Source organism: Ixodes scapularis, unplaced genomic scaffold, assembly GCF_016920785.2.
Source record: "Ixodes scapularis isolate PalLabHiFi unplaced genomic scaffold, ASM1692078v2 PGA_scaffold4__175_contigs__length_147842914, whole genome shotgun sequence".
Classification (NCBI taxonomy): Eukaryota; Metazoa; Arthropoda; class Arachnida; order Ixodida; family Ixodidae; genus Ixodes; species Ixodes scapularis.
The window spans coordinates 61,308,570-61,328,897 of NW_024609879.1; the positions used below are offsets into that span (position 1 = coordinate 61,308,570).

At 44.1% G+C, this 20,328-nt stretch overlaps 1 protein-coding gene across 1 annotated transcript in view; it reads right to left on the reverse strand.

Annotated features, from left to right (window-relative positions):
• LOC115324431 overlaps window positions 1–20,328 on the reverse strand; it is a 125,035-nt gene that overhangs the window by 42,100 nt on the left and 62,607 nt on the right. Inside the window, exons 6-7 of the mRNA XM_040218950.1 lie at window positions 8,571–8,716; window positions 8,441–8,493 (exon numbers count right to left, since the gene is read on the reverse strand). Of these exons, the coding sequence (XP_040074884.1) occupies window positions 8,441–8,493; window positions 8,571–8,716 (199 nt within the window). The remainder of the gene's footprint in view (window positions 1–8,440; window positions 8,494–8,570; window positions 8,717–20,328) is intronic.

Below are 20,328 nucleotides of genomic sequence, written 5' to 3' on the forward strand. Positions count from 1 at the left end.
TCGGAAAGCGAGTTTATCAAATAATGAATTTTAGATCGCAGCTCTTTCGCGCCCATTTCCGCGGTAAGCGGTGTCGGCGTCGCCGTCGGCATCGGCGTAACCGCCCCGCTAAATTTAGTGGGAAATGGAATTGGTGCTTATGTCGCGTGATGTAAATTTTCCCGCTAAATCTAGCAGTGAACCTAATCTTGTTCATGTTTCCTCGCTAAGTTTAGCGAGTAACACGAACCAATAGCTTAGTAAAGATGCAAGACGCTGCTTAGTTGTTGCGAATCTTTATCCCATCGAACGGCTGTGAAGCCGTTGTACCGGGAGCACTCTACGCAGCATTTTTTTAAAAGCAGTTCGCGCAGCATCGCAGCCTTCCGTTTGGGAGCGTCGGCGATTCATCGTCTGATGAACTCTTTCGTAAAACTCTGATAACTCTTTCGTAAAAAATTGAAGTTTGAAAACGCGAACCTAAGAGTGTACACATTATTTTAAATTTATTGTTAAAACATACTATATATATATATATATATATATATATATATATATTTATTTATTTATCTATCTATTTCTGGACATGGTGCGCGAAAATTTGCGGCGCATAGTTTTTCATTTAAAATTATATTTTGGGCTGGACAGCTTCTTTGGAACTTCAAAAACTGGACTTCATAGAGGTGTCATGTTCACTCGGTGACAGAAGGGTAGACGCTATGGGTATTTTAGGCCAATAGTGTCTCCGGTCAGGGTCACGTGCCTACCGTCTAGAAGTCGGTGATAAGTCAAAACATGGCACCTGCCTCAAGCCCAAGGCCACACATAGCATTCACTGCACTATCAATCTTGAATACAAGTGACAAATCCTATCGTTGTGGTCATTGTTAGGAGGACCCAGAAGATACGCCGAAAAGCCTTTCGTGTGTGCACTCCCGTTTTGGCTTTTCCTTCTCTCCTTTTTTTCTCTCTAAGCTGAAAGCGTGGTAGAACGTCCGCACTTTCCCAACCAACTAGCCGTATTTTTTATCGCTTGACTCCGCTCTCTTAGCGCGGGAAATGGGAGAAGCGTGGTCGAGTGGTGTGACAGATGACGCATTAGCCGTTGGCAATCTCGGAATGCGTTCTGCCGGACCTAGGTCGGCGTGTGTTGCGCCCTGCGTGGCTGCTGTGAATTCTGCTTCTGCAGTGGATTTGGAAATTCCTACCCGTAAGTCGACAACAAGCGATTTCTTCACAGAAGCCAAAGCACTTTTTGAGATCCGTTTAGTGTTCGGTTCTACAAATGACACTTTGTGCTACATCGTGTTAAATCTTCACGAAAAGCTTCCTTCTCGTTATTGTGTTTGAGTGGTTGTCATGCCCGTGCCAACATATATCGCGGATCACAGCTTTCAACTCCGCTATCGTCAACGTATGTGCGCTGCAACCTACTTCGCCACAATTTATCGTTTTTCTACAGGTATACTCTGCCAGATTACCTGAAGAATTAGGCCTGGCAGCCGGGAGAATAATTTTTCTGATATTCTACCAGCGGTATCCTGCCATTGGACGTTTGAAATTATGTCAGAACAGCAGGTAGAATACTGAGATTTTTATTCTCCATGCGTTTTGTGATAACACGTTTCACGGTCATCTGCGCGTGGATGTACGTTTCATGGGCACATGTTTCGTTGACATTGACTTTTCATCAATATACGTTAAACGAATATCGACAATCCTGCTTTCCTTGGGAATTAAGTTGAGCGAAATCAGGAGTGGTGTAAAGCCCAGCTCATATAAAAATTACTTAAAGTTCGCACATGCTCAATATCCAAGTGGTATTTTTCTTATACACATAAGAAGTCACTTTTAGAAGAATTTTGTAGAAAACAACAATATATATATATATATATATATATATATATATATATTTTCATTTGATTGGGACATATCTGTCCTTATATGGGAGGCAGATATAGCCCTATTTGGCAGACTCAGATTGAATATATAAAAATTGGGCATATCGGGCTAAATATGCCGTATATAAACTGAGGTGCTTGAGATGGCCAGATATGACCAATTTTTAAATAACCCTATTTGTTTTTATATAAGTCAAGATATGCGATTTTCTCAAGGGAATCCTTAAAATTCTCGCCTTGGGCACACGTCAGATATTTCGTAATAACAAAATGGTGGACAAAATTACGTCTTTGAAAACAGGCTCTATGTAGGTTTACGTCTTCGAAACTATGAACGCGCGACAGTTCAGTTGCCCTTAGCCAGCTTGAGAAATGTGTTACTCTAATGATACAAATGTGCGAAAACTCAGTTTTCTGTAACCGCGTATAGAAAGTTGTATGTTTTCAGTGCTACATGTGCGCGACCTTTCAGTTGTTTGTAACTGGCTATAAGGAATGCATGACTTCAATACTATAGACGCTTGAAACTTCATTTGTTTTGTAGCAGTCTTAAGTCTTAAGAAAGGACAATTACAAACTATTGACGGGCGGTCATTCAGTTGTCTGTAGCCGGCTATAGAAGTGTATGACTCCGATTCTATACGCAAGGGTGTCTATCTCAGCGTGCTTAGACATATTAGGGACCTTCTAACATCCGAAATAAAATCTAACTACTTAATCCTTATTTACGTGCTATCTGAGGAACGCCCCAAGTCTTGCGCATTCACAAATGAGCAAGCGGAGTTGCTGATTTCTTTTTTTTTTTAGATAAAATGTTGTTTCAGTTTCTTCGAGCCCTCATTCGCGCCTTACGTGTTCATCATGATGCAGAGGTTGTGTAATAATTATAGCTGTATAAAATGAACTTAGAAATGAAAAACCAAACAATGACCGGATAAGAGGGCCGTGTAAATGTAACAGAAGCTGTATTAATTCTTAAAAGATGTTATAATAAATTCCACAAGAATGCAATGATTCCCAAAATTGATGTTAAAGAACACGAATCTCATACTCCACTCGTAATTTTAAACTGTTTGTTCATATATATGGGTGATTTCAACTCAACTTAGGCACAAACTTGTGGTCCAATTTTTAGTTTTTGTTAAAACAATACATGTTTTCGGGCGATTCTTATAATAAAAGAAGACGCAAACAGCGAGTTCGTGCGAATTTTCGTTCTCGAGTTATCAACCATTGAAGCGACCAAAGTGGAAAGTAACGTTTTTCCAGCTTATCGGGGGTGCCATATTTCACTCCATCCCTTTTCCCTGCTTTTAGGCTATATCAATAAAACTTTTTGGGAGCACTATCGAGATAGGCTTTTTTATTATAATTAGGCGTCTAGGTCATAAGATCCTGAATGTTCTTTTTAAGTGTCAAACCGCCTCTCTGCGACGATATTTGACAATGCCCAGGAAGCTTTGCTGCGTGACCTAATCAACATATTTTTATGATCTTTACACCAGCGTAAAGCTCTAATTAAGCTCTTTCATTTGAGTATAATTTCAATGTTTTGCGTTAAGTATATAATGCGCACTATTTGCCTAAAAACGAATATTTCGAAAAACTGGAAATTTTGGAGTCGATTTAAAAAAAGCTGTTATTTCTTGTTTTTTATTCACAGTTAGGTGTTATAGTAGCCTTCAGGAACTACCAAGGGACATTGTAATATATTGTTTGTATGGCTGTTATTAAAACTCGAATCTCGTGTTATGAGCGTTTTGAACGGGACTTCGCACAGGCGCTCGCAGAATTTTGGCCTATGTAAGGTTTTCTATTTATCGCTAGCAGTTACCTCAATCTCCAACCATAAACATTAATGAAATCTGGAGTAGTGCACTTAAAAAGAAAAACTTACTTAGAAGTCTGTATCCACAAGTGCGGGCGCAGTGCATACTTTCTCCGAATACGGGGTAATGCAGATACATTAAAGAATTCCTCTGGGGCCTTTTGCTTTCGGCTTTGAGTTTGAAATACCGAACTTGATATGTAATTGTCATATTTTCTCACGTCAAACATATATGCAGTGCATATACATATGTACGATACGTATGTACGATATAGTATGTACGATATAGTATCTGACGCTTAAAAAGTACGGTTTATTTTCTGCACATGCGGACTTTTTGTAAAATAACAAAAATTTCGTAGAGTATAAGGCTTCAAATGTGTTCGTCATGTGTTTAGATTTATTTTCTATTTTCGGCGATTCATGCCGTGTTACTTAGACTTTTTTCCTGTTGACATAAGCTAGCCCCGGAGTCTAGATGTTACGTACCTTCCCCGTCAATACATAGGGCGAAGCTCACACACCTTGCAAATCCCCACAGTGCCAAGTAAATAAATTTTGTTAGCATAAATATTGTTGCTTCACTGGATCTTACGCTCAGATTTTGAGGTAAGTACTAATATTAACTAGAAAAACTTACATAGGCCAAACGTCTGCTCAGTTGAGCGTCTCCGCGAAGTCCCGTTCAAAACCTTTATAGCACGAGATCTGAGTCCTAATAGCCGCCATACAAACAATATATTACAATGTCTGTTGGTGGTTCATGATCACCAATATAATATCTAGCTGTGAATAATAAATGAAAGAAATGAACGGTATGTTCGTTTGGAAAATGGACTTCAAACTTAGCAGGCTTTTCTGAATTCATGTTTTTCAGGCAAATGTTCGGCGCTATGTGTTTAGCGCGGAATATTAAAATTATGCTAAAAAATGCTTAATTCGAGCTTTACGGTGATGTAAAGATGAGAAAAATATATTGATTAGGTCACGCATGAGACCTTTGCTGAACTTCGTCAAATATTGTTGCATAGAGGCGTTTTGACAATAAAAAAAAATTATTATACTATGACCTAGACGCTTTATTAGCATGACTCGCCGTTTTCATTTTCTTTCATTAAAGGAATTTACAGGTAGCTACTAAACATTTCAGAGGCTTTGAATATGAGTTCGTGTATTTTTCTGAGTCACTTGTATTACTGGGCGACAAGTGAGCAAAAACCAAAATGTAAGCTTTTATAGCCGCCATACAAAAAAAAATATGACATTTTATGTTAATTTTACCTTATAAAGCACTGCAATAGGTAGCTAGAGAAAAAACAATTAGCCAAATAAAAGGTAGGCTTTTTAGAAACTCGACCTCCGAATCGCAATTTTTTTTTAAATAGTCCTTGCTTTAGGAGAAAAAACTGTCCTTTCTCGTTTACACACAACAACAAATTTGTTATCTACAAAAGGAGTATACTGTAAGCTTTCTGAAAATACTAAATATGTTAAAACACCTGATAGAGGTCACACGGAAGACCTGGTACACTTCGACAAATATCGTCCAAAAACGTCATGTTGGCAAATTTTCTAAAATATATTTCATATAAATAATCACGTTAAACCTATTTTTCAGAGAATGAGTCTGTTCACAGGTATCTATTAAAAAATAAGACGCGCCAAGTTTGAATAGTGCATTTATGCGAGTAAGTTGATTTACTGAAAACGAAATCAGACTTCACGCTTTTATAACTGCCATTCAAACAAAATCTTACATTTTGTATTTATATTACCTTATAAACCACTAAAATAGCTAGGCAGAAGAAAATATTTCCACAAATAAAAGTTTTTTCTTTTCAAATTGGACCTCCAATTCGCAAAAATTTTCAATTAGACCTTGATTTACGAGAATACACTGCTATTTCAATTTGAAAACAACATTACATTTGTTATTTATAGAAAGAGTATACTCTTAGCTTTCTGAAAATACTAAATGTGTCACGATATCTCAAATAGGTCACACGGAAGCGCTGGTCAAACTTCGACAAATGTTGTCGAAGAGGCACACTTTGGCAATATTTAAAACTAAAGTGAAGATAAATAATCACAATAAAATTATTGACCATAAATAATCCCTCTTCTGAGAGTGGATGAAAAAATTTACATTGCACTACCAAAAAAGGCCAAAAGTAGAAGGGAGTGAAGCATGACACCTCCGACAGGCAAGAGAGAGGTCAGTTTGCGACTCGGCTGCTTAAAATGCGCATAACTGGAGAACAAATATCGCCCGAGCTTGCGGTTTGCACTTCTTGTCACAGAAGGGTTTTCCCCAAAACACATCGCTTTTTCATAAAAATAAAAAATTCGACCCTAAATCCGCGCCTGAGTTGTGATGAAACCAGACATACAGAGGTATATTTGTGGACATCGTGCGGAGAATGAAGTCGCGGTTAAATCTGCATTTTAATTTAGATTGTGGGTTTCACGTAGGATTCCGTGTTTTCGTATAAATTCGATAAAATCAAAAAACACTCGCCCGTAGCATTTTTTCCAATAAAACTTTAACTGAAAAACTTCAAATTTGAAGATGGCGACAGCAAAAAAAAAAAAAAAAACTGAACAGACGGTAAGCTTGCTACGAACAAGCTTGGTAAGAGCACAGGTTCAGCGGTCATCAGGATAGGCCATCCCAAATTCCTTCAAAATCTCGTAGTAGTGACCAAAAAAGGTTCACCGTTTATCCACTCGAGCTCTTTCTTATTTTCAGATTGAACTTCTTAGAGGAAGGTAGGGTTGTAATTTGATAACCGGGAAAGCTATTAACTCTTAGTTTAATACGAGACGTCAGGTGACGCTTCTAGCTCACCACTCCACTCCAAGAAGCCGCAGAGAAAGACGGTCGAATAGGATGAAAAGTTTTCTAACGACTACGTGAAGGAGCTCATGGTATTAATGTGACTTTTTCGAGTTTACTAGTTGTACTTTTAGTATTACTAAAGGCAAGAGCGCCAATGTCACGTAGTTCACTTCCGTTTTTAAAAATCTAAGGCAGGGTCATACACGCCGGGTAATTTGTGTTTTTATTTTTGATCTTGATCATTCTGAAACATGGCAAAAAAAAACATGTATACTCAAAAAAATTGAGAATTCAAAAAAAAAAAACCATAAACGCCGCGGAAAAACAAAGTCCAAATAACAACTTCTGAATTTTACAAAAAATCAACTCTTAAAACACGGAATCCTAGTTGTACGGCGTAAAACACTCACTTCATGCATCCTGTTTTCGGTACACATTTGGGCTGGGCAGTTTTTTTGGAACTCCAAAAACTAGTCTTCGCAGAGCACTCCTGTTCACGCGGTATCGGCTGCAGAGTTGACGCTATGCGTGTTATGGTCCACTCGTGTCTCCAGTTAGTATCACGCGACTACAGTCTCCAAGCTGGACTATAAGGCAAAACACGGCACCTGCCTGAAGGCCACTGGTTGGTATGCAACAGATATAGTATTCAATGAACTATCAACTTTGGACCGAACATACAAGGGGATACAAGTGACATTAGCCTTTTTACATCGCACCACCGTTCTGACCTTGAAGGAGATCCTGCTTTCCTACTCCCTTCTCTCTCTCCAAGCGGAGAGCGTGGTAGAAGGTACACCCTTGCCAGACAATTCAACCGTCTGCTTTTAATTAAAAAAAAAAAAATTGGGTTTTGTGTATGTTTATACATCCTAGAACTTGGTCTGCTTCAACGGGCAACGAGTCTCCCAGCTGTAGATGGGAATTTTCCTTTTAATCACTTAATTTCACTTTCTCCACAGGGGTAAGGACAGGAGTGTGACTACGAGATAAAATAATGACGGATGACGCGGTAGCGGTTCCCAATCCCCAAATACCTGTTTGCTGACCTAGTTTCCCGTGCGCTATGACCTGCGGGCTGCCATGGATTCTGATGATAACTGGTATTTTATTTATTCTCATTTATTTGCTCTCAGGGCCCGAAGGCATTACAGAGCGGAGTTAGTTTTATTACAAAAAATTTTAACAACACGCAAGGCACAAGCCGGCACAATGCCTAAGGATCAAACAAAAAAATCTTAATTGCATTTTAAAATCGACAGTTTCACTTGTTGAGACTATGTGCATAGGAAGACTCAACTCACACTATAATCGCGTTTGAATTTGAGCCAGTCGGTGCATATCGGTAACGTTTGTTACTAGAGCTATAAATAGTAGAACACGCAAATATAACAATGGTAGGCTGTTTCATTCACTCAAATTTTGCTTTATGACTAATGTTAAATGCTTCTGCGTACCGTATCCAGCTAAAAGAGTATATATCTTGCATAATATTTTGAGCATATTAAGCGGCGAAATAAGATGCGGTCGCTGGCATTAATTCGTTTTTGTTTGTTGGTATTCAGATGAACGACTGGCACATAATTCTGAAGATCACGCTCAAATTATAACAGTGTTTGATTCTGAGCAACTCGGTTCATATTGGTAACTTCTATTACTAGAACTAAAAATATTAGAGCAAGACAATGTGACAATGGTAGGCTGTTCGATTCGCTCAATATAGCTTTATAACGAATGTTATATCTGACTTCCCTGTACCGGATCCCCCTAAGGGAATGTATTTTCTCATAATGTTTTGGAGTATATTAAGCAGTGAAACGTGATGCAGTCGCTCATATGTTTTTTTGTTTTGGCAATCAGTTGTATAATTGGCACATAGTACTGAATACTCACCGCCGTCTATGCGTAAATCGGTGAAGGTCCAAATGTAGTCACGAATAAGGCAACTGCAGAAAGGGGTTTCGAAAAGTTAAGCGCACGGCAAATATTAAAATTTAAATGTGGCACACCGAGTAAGGCTTACCTCGTGAGCAGGATTACGATATCGCTTTGGTTGAATATTTCATTTTTTTCAACCCACTCTTGAAACAAAGAGAGGGTGAATGGACCGTCCATGAAGCAGGCACTATATATTTTCTCGGTGATCTCGAATGTCTCTTCGTCTTCTTGCTTGGAAGTGCGATTAACGAAATTAACAATTTTATTCACTGGATGCCCGTTTATGGCGGGCTTCTTAACCTCAGTTCCATCGAATGACATTTAAGCGATCGGCCAATGAGCGCCGCCACTCCTGTCAAATGGTGCTGCAACGCACGACAGGGGTGCTGATTTTCCGATGGCTGTAATGTTGTTCGATGGGATGATATTTTTTCGTATAAAGGAGAAAAAGGGGCCACATAGAATTCCAAAGTTTGCATGATGACGTCTTTGTCGACGGAGCAGATGCTTTACCCTTGCATGACTTGCAGTGACGTAACATCCGCTGACATTGCGATGGAAACATGCGATAGCATTACAGCTTACATCGTACTTCTTAGACATTTCTGTTGTACCGTCAAAGTTATTTTCCTCGACGTGAACAAGTAAGAATGGCCATCAGCATATTGTAATGACGCTACCTGCAAACCACTCTATCCACAATCTGAGGCTATGCCAATAAAATACTCCAACATGTTTTACTCACGAACACCACTGAGAACAAACACTACAGGAGGAATTTTTCGTAGGGTATTTCCGGGCTATATATTTGCTGTCCGCAACAATGACGTCGTTTCATCGCATGCGAGCCGCTAGTATCGTCTGCGGAGTTTCGGATGTCGTACCGGTAGGGCGAGGAGCGTTCCTGGGCTGCGAAATGGTTTTTCAACAACACTCTCCCATCCTAGCCTTTGCGTTCATTCTGGTACAAAGGCCCGAACCTTCGATATCAGCTACCACAGGATAAAGCGACGACAGGAGACAATAATATCCGAACAGGTGGTGATATCAATTCATAGCTAGTACAACAGAAATACTCGTACCGATTCTTTTTGTTACAATGAAAGTAGCTTGGTTCACAATTTTCAGCTTGCCCACAATATTTATAGAAACTTTTGAATAAAAAAACGAAAGCCGTTTACCACTCCCTGTGACGCTGAATTAGAGCGCAGCTCTTGAGGAGGAGGAGAAAGGGGTACTTAGGAGAGCGTATACCCCTCCTCCTCATCCTGCCAGCTACTCCTCCCTCCGAGCGGCATCGCCGTCGCCGTCGCTGTAGGCGTAACCGTGAGGTCACGTGACCCTCGTGACCTCACCGGAGTCACATGATCTCACGGGGGTCACGTGACGCAACCGGGGTCACGTGACCTCACAGGGGTCGCGTGACGTCACCGGGGTCACGTGACCTCACGGTTACGTCGACGCCGCTCAAGCAAGAAACGGGCGCCTAAGAGCTGCGCTCCAAAAAATAAAAATAACTTTACGTGCCTATACTCTGTGTCAGCTTAAGCCGATGCTACGTGCGGGGTGGACTAACAGAACGCAGGCATTAACTGGCATGACACCGCCTCCACTCTTGACGCCACTCCGCGCGGCGCTCGAGAGGAAAGGCAGAGAGGGGCGTTTTCGTCTGCTATGGTTAATCGACAGTATTTTCTGCTACAACTCAACAAGTGGCATTTAGCGTCCTGAAATTGTATCAAGTGCGTCCACGTTTAATATATTTACTAATATTATATCTACAGATCTTGATTCAAAGTATGCACCATAACATCACATATTTTTACAACATGCTGGCATGAATGGGTCGTTCTGTTTCCAAACCCACATGCGAGTGAGCTCTATGCTCGTACTTTTCATTTACTTTGCAACCTTCGTTTTCTAAGTAACTGTCATTAAAATAATTTTAGAGCGCCGCTCTTAGAAGCACGCTTCCGGTTTGAGCGGCGTCGCCGCCGCCGTCGGCGTAACCGTGATGTCACGTGACACCCATGAGGTCACGTGACCCACAGGAGGTCACGTGACCCCGGTGAGGTCACGGGACCCCCATGAGGTCACGGGACCCCGGTGGTCACGTGACCCCCGTGAGGTCGCGGGACGCCCATGAGGTCACGTAACCCCGGTGAGGTCGCCGGACCCCCATGAGGTCACATGACCCCCATACGGTGGGGGGCCCCCGTGAGGTTACGTGACCCCGGTGACGTCACATCACCCCTGAGTTCACGTGACCCCGGTGAAGTCACGTGACCTCCGTGAGGTCACGTGATGTCATGATTGTCACGTGAACTCACGGTTATGCCGACGGCGACGGCGGCCCCGCTCGGAGGGAGGAGTTGCAGGCAGGATGAGAAGGTGAGGAGGAGGGAGGAGGGCTATACCCTCCCCACAGTACCCTTCCATTTTCCTCCTCAAGAGCTGCGCTCTAATTCGGCGTTACAGAAAGTTGTAAACGGCTTTCATTTCTTTATTGTGGGAGTGACTGAGGCACTCTGAAATATGCAGCAGGGTGTTGAAGATGCTAGTTGCTGCTAAACATGTGCAGTATGCACTTCTTCAATCCGCCCGTTTTATCAAATCAGTGTACGTTACAATGGTTTTAGGCCCAATGCTTTAAGGAAAATGACATCATACAGCCGTCGACTTTGTTTTTGAGAATACGCATCATGTTTCGTGCAAGCGAAACGAGGAAAGAATAGTGCCAAACTTCACATCTTGGTCACAGGTATGCGCGTGGATTCTACACTTTGAAAAGTTAAGCACTATAATCTTTTGTCCTTTGCGCAGTTGTCAGGCGATACGCCTTGGTTACATTGATCGTGCAGATCATCATGCAACGTCTGTGCGGCAGAATGGTTTGTAGGCATGACACGTAATGCGTTGAATTATTTTTGTATTATTGCGCGCTGATTTATATGACCATTCTGGCGCCGTTCGGTAGATCCATTTCGAACATGCACAAAATCATTATAGTACCGAAACAAAATCATACAGTCCTATGTTAAAACTTTCGACAAATCCATAAACTTAGCGCTGATGAGATCTATGATTGTGTTTAAATAGCATTGAGACACCATTTCACATATATTCAAAAATTGGCAGCAGTATCAATATTTTATCTTTGTTTTCTCGCTGACCCACTTTTTTATCATAAAATACCGAACCGTTTAACCTGGATTACTCCAAAACATTCCTTCCGCATGTAGTCTTTGTGGCACATGTTTTCTAGTTTCATTAAAATTCATTGTAGAAAAACTCAGCTGATTACTTTCTAACTTTTCCAGTATTTTATGCTATATAAAAAATGCCAAAGAAACTACAATGCCAGTGGACAACTTCAGCGTTTCTGTTATATTTAGCGCATAATTAAAAGTTATTGGTTACCACCAAACTTGTGAAAAACAATTTTGATTGCCCAATATACAACAGACTGTTACAGCCGCCTCGGTGGCTCCGAGGCGAGAGCGCCGTCCTACGAATCCCCAGGTGGCGGGTTCGAATCCCGACCGAGGTACCCGCAATATGACGGAGGGTTATTGCGGAGAAGGCGCCGTGTAACCGAGCTTTCGGTTGCACGTCAAAAGATCCCCAAGTGGTCGAAATTAATCCTCAGTACTCCGCTGGGGCGTGCCAGATGCCCGTCGTTGGTTTGGCACGTAAAACCCCCAAATTTGACTTTAACGGAGTGTTACACTACTGCGGAAGAGTAACCAAATCTATAACTTTTGATATTGCCACGCGCATCGGCGAGCAAGCGCGTGCATGGCCGAGTGTTTACCGCGCTTGACTGTCGCGCGAAAGGTGTAGTTTCGATTCCAGTCAGGGGACTGTACTCTTATTTATTGTTTCAACCTGGCCTTCTCCTAAGTTCGAGAACATTCTCGTCTGATCCAGTTCCGAATGTTCTACGCACCGAAAGTTCTACGCCGAATCATTCAGAAACCCGCGAGGGTGCATAAGGAACTCCACATGGCGAGCTGAGCCAGTCTTGCCCGAGCGTTCGATCCTGCTGTTTCGCCGCCATCGACGCCCGCGACGCTCTGCTGTTTTCTTCTGATCCCTTTTTTTGTTTAAATTGCAGATCTTAGGCGCCCGTTTCTGGCTTGAGCGGCGTCGCCGTCGTCCTTGGCGTAACCGTGAGGTCCCGCGACGCCCCATATCCGCTGACCCCCAAGGTCACGTGACCTCCTCCTCTCCCCCCCCGAGATCACGTGACCCCCGTGAGGGGAGGAGGAGAAAGGAGGGGAGCAGGGAGGTTGAGCAGGTGGGAGGAATTCAAATTTTCATCACTCCGAAAAATGATTTTAAAAGACTTCTGCTCCTTTCGACTTTCGACGGCTTCGAAACGGAGCCCTTTCGTTCAGGAGTAGCAGGCAGATCCAGGCCTGCTACTCCGTTCAGCTCCATTCCAGGCCTGCTACTCCGTTCCAGGCCTGCTACTCCGTCCGGAGTAGCAGGAGAGCAGCAGTGTCACGAGGGAGGAGGAGGGAGATGGATTATACCCTCCCCTCAGTACCCTTCCCTCCTCCTCCTCAAGAGCTGCGCTCCCATTCGGCGTTACAGGGAGTTCTAAACGGCTTTCATATTTTGTTTTGGGCACATTTTGGCCCCTTAAACATTTAGTTTCCTGAGATATCACCGCTTCATCAATCGTCATTCGTGACAATATGACGCAAGAGATGAAATACAACGTGCAGTGTGCCATCCTCGCTTCACACGCTTTACCAACGAACGTCTCTTGCCTGTAGTGTAGGCTGCCACGTAAGCATGCCTCTGTCTTTCATTCCAGCCAGTCGTCATATTTTCTGTCTAGACCCAAGCCACACTTAAGATTCCTCTCTTGGCACAGTTCATCATCAAAGGTCTCTTGCCGGTCGTGAAGACTTTCACGATGATTCAGATCCTGGCTTTGTGCCAGCTTCTTTTGTACAATCTAACCAGCTGTCGAATTTTCTTGATTGGTTGAAGCAGCGCAGAAGGTTCCTCTTTGCTTGTTGTACCAACAAATACCTCTTGTCTGATTGCCTCTAGCCTCGTGACCTGTCGGGCGGTCCATGGTTGGGTCAGAACTCGAGTGCCCCACAACTCATCTTATTGTCGTTTTCGTAGTTAGAGTCATCCTCAGCAGAGTTACAATCGGTTAAATTGATGAAGCGGTCAATTGAAATGTCCATGAGCGTGTATTTTACCTGTATTGTCTTTTCCACTAAAAAGGCGTGACGTACAATCTTGGTCACAGTTAGCGGGAACGCCGGAGCGCGTGGCAACGGGTTCTATCAGAGCAGCCTAACGGCCCGGCGCGCAAGTTCCAGCGCATGCGCATCGCGCCTGCTGAGGGAATATGCTCTCATCGCGCGCATCGCGTCGTCGGAGCGCTCGCGCGTCGTCTGCTACGGGCGTCGTCTTCTACGCGAAGCATGTCGCATGGAAGCGCAGGGGTTAAAATGCGTGTAGATAAACTTATCAGCCCACGGGCATGCGATAAGCATGCGAATATTTTGGTGCATGATGTAGTATCATACCTTTTTTGCTTCATATATTTTATTAAAAGAATATTCGAGGCCCCCTCCCCCGCATGCGGTGTGTTTGATAAATTTAGGCGCCTTTGCATTGCTGTCAGAACGATTGCTGCACCTCGTCAGGGCCAGAGTTCCAGAGGCGAACAGGCGATTGATCATTGAGCTCTCCCAGAAAGGGCACTCGCAGCGGGCCATCGGCGCCCTTGTAAATAGGCCTCTAAAGGCGGTTAATAGGATCGTTCAAGCTTTCCGTTATGAAGGCCGGATCCAGGACGCACCTCGAGGGACTCCCCCAAGAGCGACGACCGAGGATGAGGACCGTTACATTATTGTCGCTGTCACCGAGGACCCCTTTCTTTCGGCCGAGGAAATCCGAGAGGAGCTGGAATTGGACGTTTCGGACGTGACAATTTGTCGGAGGTTGGCAAGCGCCGGCCTGCATAGCGGCATGGCAGCGCAGAAGCCCCTGCTATCTCCTTCAGACAAGGAAGCGAGGCTCCGCTTTGAGATGGGACATACGGCGTGGACGGCGGATGACTGGGGCCGGGTCGTCCTTTCAGACGAATCGACGTTCACCACGAGGCAAGAAGAACGCGTGCGTGTGTGGCGACCCCGCGGCGCACGGTAAGGCCTGCATAGTATGTTAGCTGTTCTGCGTAGATCTTGATAATTGTTTTCGTTGCGGAAATATTTCGTCGTTCCTTTACGTTCTCGCTACACACTCGTGATTTCCTGCAATTCCGTTCGATAAAAGGCTGGGGTCTCTTAACAGTTAAATGTTCTGCCCAGTTATTCGCAATGTATCTATTGTTAGTTAAAGCTAATTACGTTGTTTATTTGTTTTTAATTATTGTTGGCTCATATGGGTAGTCGGGACAGTCTTTGTTCCTTGCTCCTCTTTACCTGCGTAATTTTTGTGTATACAGTTCCATAGCTTGGCTGAAAAATCACACCGCTCAAATAGGGTCGATGCGCTCCTGCAGGAACGATCCTGCCTACGTGCAGCGCGTTACTTCCAGCGGCAGGACGTCCGTGAACGTTTGGGGTACCCTCTCGAAACATGGCCTCGGTCCTCTGCACCGCATAGTCGCGAGGCTGACATCGACCAGTTACTGCGACGTGGTGGACACCGTCATTATACCCTTCGTTCGGAGTGGCCTCTTCCCCGATGGGAACTTCTTTTTTCAGCAAGATCTCGCGTCCATCCACACTGCGCGCACCGTGAAGGAGCACTTGCGGCAGTGCGGCATAGAGGAGTTGCCATAAGTTCCGAAGGGCGCGGACCTCAACATCATTGAGAAGGTGTGGGGCCGAATGAAGGCGGCCATGGTGTGGACTCCTATTTATTCCGGCACCGAAGACCAGCAATGGGACGCAGTCCAAGCAGAATGTGAACGTCTGAAGGGAGGCGCGTCTTTCGTCTTTACGACTCGCTGCCGTCAAGGATGGCGGCTGTAGTCGAGCCAAACGGGGATACTACCCGTTACTGAGCCTGTTTTAGTTGACTTGATTTTTCCTTGAATGCAGGTAGCAGCCATTAAGTTTTACTTCAGCAATAAGATCTGCAGTTTTCTTACCCGACACTACTGACACAACATCGTCATTACAGCAATCGGCTGCAGCAAGCCTTATGGGCAGAAATCTTAGACGTCTGCACTCCGCAGTCACCAACACACATCTATCACAGGCCAAAAGTTAATAACAGTAAGGAAGACAAGAACCACAAGCTATAAATGTAGTTATCAAAGTGAGGACCACGTTAATTAATGATGCAGACGCGCTGGCCGACAATTAGTCTATGATCACCGCGCCCGAGATAGCTCTATACTTCACAGGAAGCGGGGTCGGCGAAGCAGGCGCAGAGTGACGCGAAAAGAAAAAAGTCACAATGTTTATTTGCTGTAACAAATACTGAAACTAAACCGGGAAAGCAGATGAGCACATTGGAGGAGCTTTCATTTTAGGGTTCACCACCTTTCGTGTATGCCGAAGTTCTTGCTATCACCAGTATCATGCGCATGGTAGACAACAGCCATAGCAGACAACTCACGTAGCAGGCGAAGCGCATAGCAGACGACAGGCGTAGCAGACGACACACGTAGCAGACGGCTCGCGTAGAAGACGACAGGCGTAGCAGGCGATACACGTAGCAGACGACGCGCGTAGCTGACGACAGACGAGCGCTAAGATGACGTGATGCGCGCGACGAGAATATAACCTCGCCTCACGCGCAATGCGCATGCGCAGCAGTTGCTGAGTCCGGTAGAGCGCTCTGATATTGCTTGCTGCCACGCGCTCCGGCGTTTCCGCTAACTGTGATCAAGATAGTATGTGGCTTCACCAGTTCTCAGCAGTAACTTGCTCGAGGGCTGTTGGGGTCAACGCTACCAGATCTGCAGGCATGGAACACTTGTTTGACTTGCAATATAGCCCTTTGCCAGGGTTCACACAAGCTCAATATGATTTAGCTCACAGTGATATTCAGACAGAAGAACAACACGGCCATGTTGTCCTTCAGTGCACACGCGGCACTTTTCTAGGTCCGGTCTTTACACACTCGGAATGTTCACTTGGCCCTACAACTGAGCCTTGAGCCTTCTATAGTTCCGACAATCTCCATACATCTTTTTCCAGTCTTGCCTGGTCTGTTTGAATGAGCTACTTGTGAGAGTGGCTGGACACTGACTGAGTGGTTAGGTACAGTCTGCTGCAAACAGACGACAAGAAAGCAATTTTAACAGTTAAAAAATCGTCCCCGTATGTATAAAAAAGAAATTCGCTCGGGCATTATAACGAAACTGTCTACGTCAAAGTTAGTTGCGGTGAAATTATTCATTTTTTTCATGGAACCTTTCTTTCTGACCAGTGTATACATAATACTATTCTTACCTACATAGCTAAGCCGTATATTGCAAACCGGATCCGTTTTGGTCTTCAAATCTTTAACATGCTGAGCTCACAATCACCGATTTTGAAAGACAAATGGAAAACTTCAAACAATATTTGATGGCAAACGACAATCACTCTCTTTAAAGCAGAACTTTCTGAAGTAGTCTTGGACAATTTTTCCCAGTGCTCTCAGATGAAAGGAATCGAGAACTTCCAGAAGTGCCGGAGATGCTCTCTTCCTTGGTCGCTTCGTCGACGCCTCTGAGAAGAGACCATCAGTTCTTGATAGCATTGAAAAGGCTACCAGTTTCCATTTGAACATCGTAAATGTTCTGATACCTGTCAGTTCAGATATTCGCTGAACAACCTCGCAGTACGATGCAGTTGGCAACTCCTGACGAAGTGCATACAGCTCACTATCAGCACAACTTGTCGCGCAGGACTCCGAAACGAGCCTCTGGCGAAAACCGTCTTCACGCGAAGTTCGAAGAAAGCTTCGGAGCATATGACTCGGCCATTGTAGAGACGAAATCACTAAAAAAACGTGATTGCACGAAATCGACTGAGTAAGCATGGTCGCACCCTGAAAATACAAAAGCTCCAATGTTGCCAGCATACAAACGCTTCTTCAGCAAACGATCAAACAACAAGCAACACAGGCATTAAAAAATAAACCTGAACGAATGACATTTAGTTATTTTGCCATACTTAATTATTATCACGACATAAACAAAATATTGCCCAACGTTTGTCTAAAAAAAAATTAAAACTTTGCAAACTACTTTGTCCTGCGTGGGAACGACCGTTTAAAATCTGTGTACCGTCCCCAGCCTTTGGCTTCGCTCGCACTTCAGCTGAAAAGAAGCATAGATGGGAATGGTACAAAAAAAAAGTTTCTACCATTTCTTCCGCAATATTTACACCGCAACACGCGTTTCAGTAGGAGGTCAAAACTTGCTCTAAGCCCCGCCCACAGATAAATAGCCCTGCTCATTACTACTGGCTTGGCTACTGGGCCGAACATCTTGGTACGCTTAGTTCCTCCCAGTCGCGAGTCCGGTGTATCTAGTCTGGCGTCTGAACAGACGCGCGGCAGCCTCCGGTATCGTGTTTTTCCGCCACCCTCTGTAAACCAGTGCAACGACCGGAAAACACGGTCAAGAAACAGCCGCGTCAGCGTGTACCATCGCGTGCGTCCGCATGGCAATCCGCCCCCTACCGTCTAGGATGCTCACAAGACGCGACTATAAAAGCGGCGTTCTAGCGTTCCATCATGCACGATGCACCGTTTAATACGAGCGTCTGTCAGTGTCTGTACATGTTCGCCAAAAAGCGACCGAAAGGACAAAAAAAAAGACGCCTACAATTTTCTGTAATTTTAATTTAGAACCCAGCTCTCGAGAAGGAGGAGGGGAGGGTATGCCCCTTCTCCACCTCCGTACCCACTCTCCTCCTCTCCTCCTTGCTTCCCATTTAGTGGGAAATTTCCGCAAAATTTCCCTGCTAGATGTAGCGGGGAAACTTCACCCGCTAAATTTGGCGGAGAACTTAAGCCTTTAAAATTAGAGGCAAAGCTTTCGCTAAATTTCCCGCTAAATGTAGCGGGAAAATTTTCCCGCTAAGCTTAGCGAGTTAAGTTTTCGCGCTACATTTATCGCAAAAATCGTGATGTCCCGCAATGCAGTGAGCGCAGTTACGCAGAAGGTGACGCCGCTCAACCTGGACACGGGCGCCTAAAGGCCTGTTCACACATGCAGCGGAGCACTACAAGCATAGCGCTGATCTCGCGCTAAGCGCGTGCTGACGGGAGCCTTCACCAGCTTTGTAAGGGACCGTCAAAACTGTTGCTGACGGCAGACGATAAGTAGCTCACAACACGTGAACAGCGCTTCATTAGCACATCGCTGCATGTGAGAACCGGCCTTAAGAGCTGTGCTATAAAGTCAATCGGCAAAATAAATATGCGGTCATTTCTACTGCGTTGTGATTGTTGTTTCCGTGAACAGCGTCCGTGAGCAAGGTGGGTGAAAGTTAGGGCGAGCAAAAGACCGATTTTACCAGTCAGTTTGTGTACGCTACTGCAGCCGCGATGTTTCGAGGGAACCACTCTTTCTGCAGGTGCCACAACCTCTCTATAGCTCTGCACGCGCAGAGCAGGAGATGTCTCGGGAACTCCCACCTGTCTCCTGTGAACTGACGTTATGGCGGCTTCACGCATTTGCCGAACGCTTTGTGAGATCGGTATATTTAGAGATAAACTCAAATATTCCCACAAGCAAACCGTGTGCATTTTTCGGAACTAAAGAGCTATAGGTCTTCTGAAGCGAAATTATAGAAACGTACCAGGAAATTCCTGAAGCAAGGCGAACACTCATTTGCTTCCAACCAAATGACTTTCAAATCCTTTCCTTCGTAGCTCACCTCTAAGTTCTCAAACCATAATCTCAATCACAACGTTTTTTTTTTTTTTTTTTTCGATTATCAGACTAGTGCGACCGATTTTACGAGAACCGGCACCTTTCTTCAGCTTCAAAACACGCGAACGAACGAATCATTCCAGATGGAGCAAAATATTTAGAGTGAGTCGCTGAGCTTACGCCAGTCTCGCTATGAAAAGGAGCAATATCAGAGCGCTTCCTAAACGCGTAGTGCGACAGTTGTTTGCTGCAAACTACGTCGGCCGATAGTTTCTTAACATCTCAGTGAACACGAAAACAACCTGCGCTCATAAGAATCGACGAACCCAATAATTTGCCCACTGTATAAAATTGCTCGCCGCCAACGCCGGAAGCCATGATTGTTATCGTATACAACCGAAGCGGAGAAGGTGCTGTCGTGATATTTTTGAAAACAATAAAGTCTCTATCTATATTTTTGGTTACTCAATCATAAAAATACCTTCAAACAAACGTGTCCACCACACAGAGAAATAATTTTACGGCGAACATTCCAGGAGTCAATCGTCTCTCCAGAGAATGAGAGCGAAGAAACATTGAGTAGCAAGCTACTCCACTTTCAGTATTGGGCGGGTCCTTCAGCCGGGCTAGCTTCCCCTAAATTCCGTCTAGCGGCGTAACCGTTCCGCAAATAACTCTTTCACTCGAATTTATTTGAAATTTTTCACTTAGGTTCCTCAACTTTTTTTTCTCATTTTCTGAAGTGAACAACTGCTTGCCAGAATTACCATGTCAAAGAACAGACTGCACGTCGAAGGTAATTAACACCCATAATTAACACCCATATGAATGCCCACAGTCGCGACCGACGTTTTGGCAGGATACATTACTTGTTTAGGAAGGATACAAAACTTGAAAGTATAAAACAGAGAGGACGAGGACGGGAATAGGACATCTTTCATTTAGCAACAACATAGAATGGCACAACGATAAAACCGCCCCC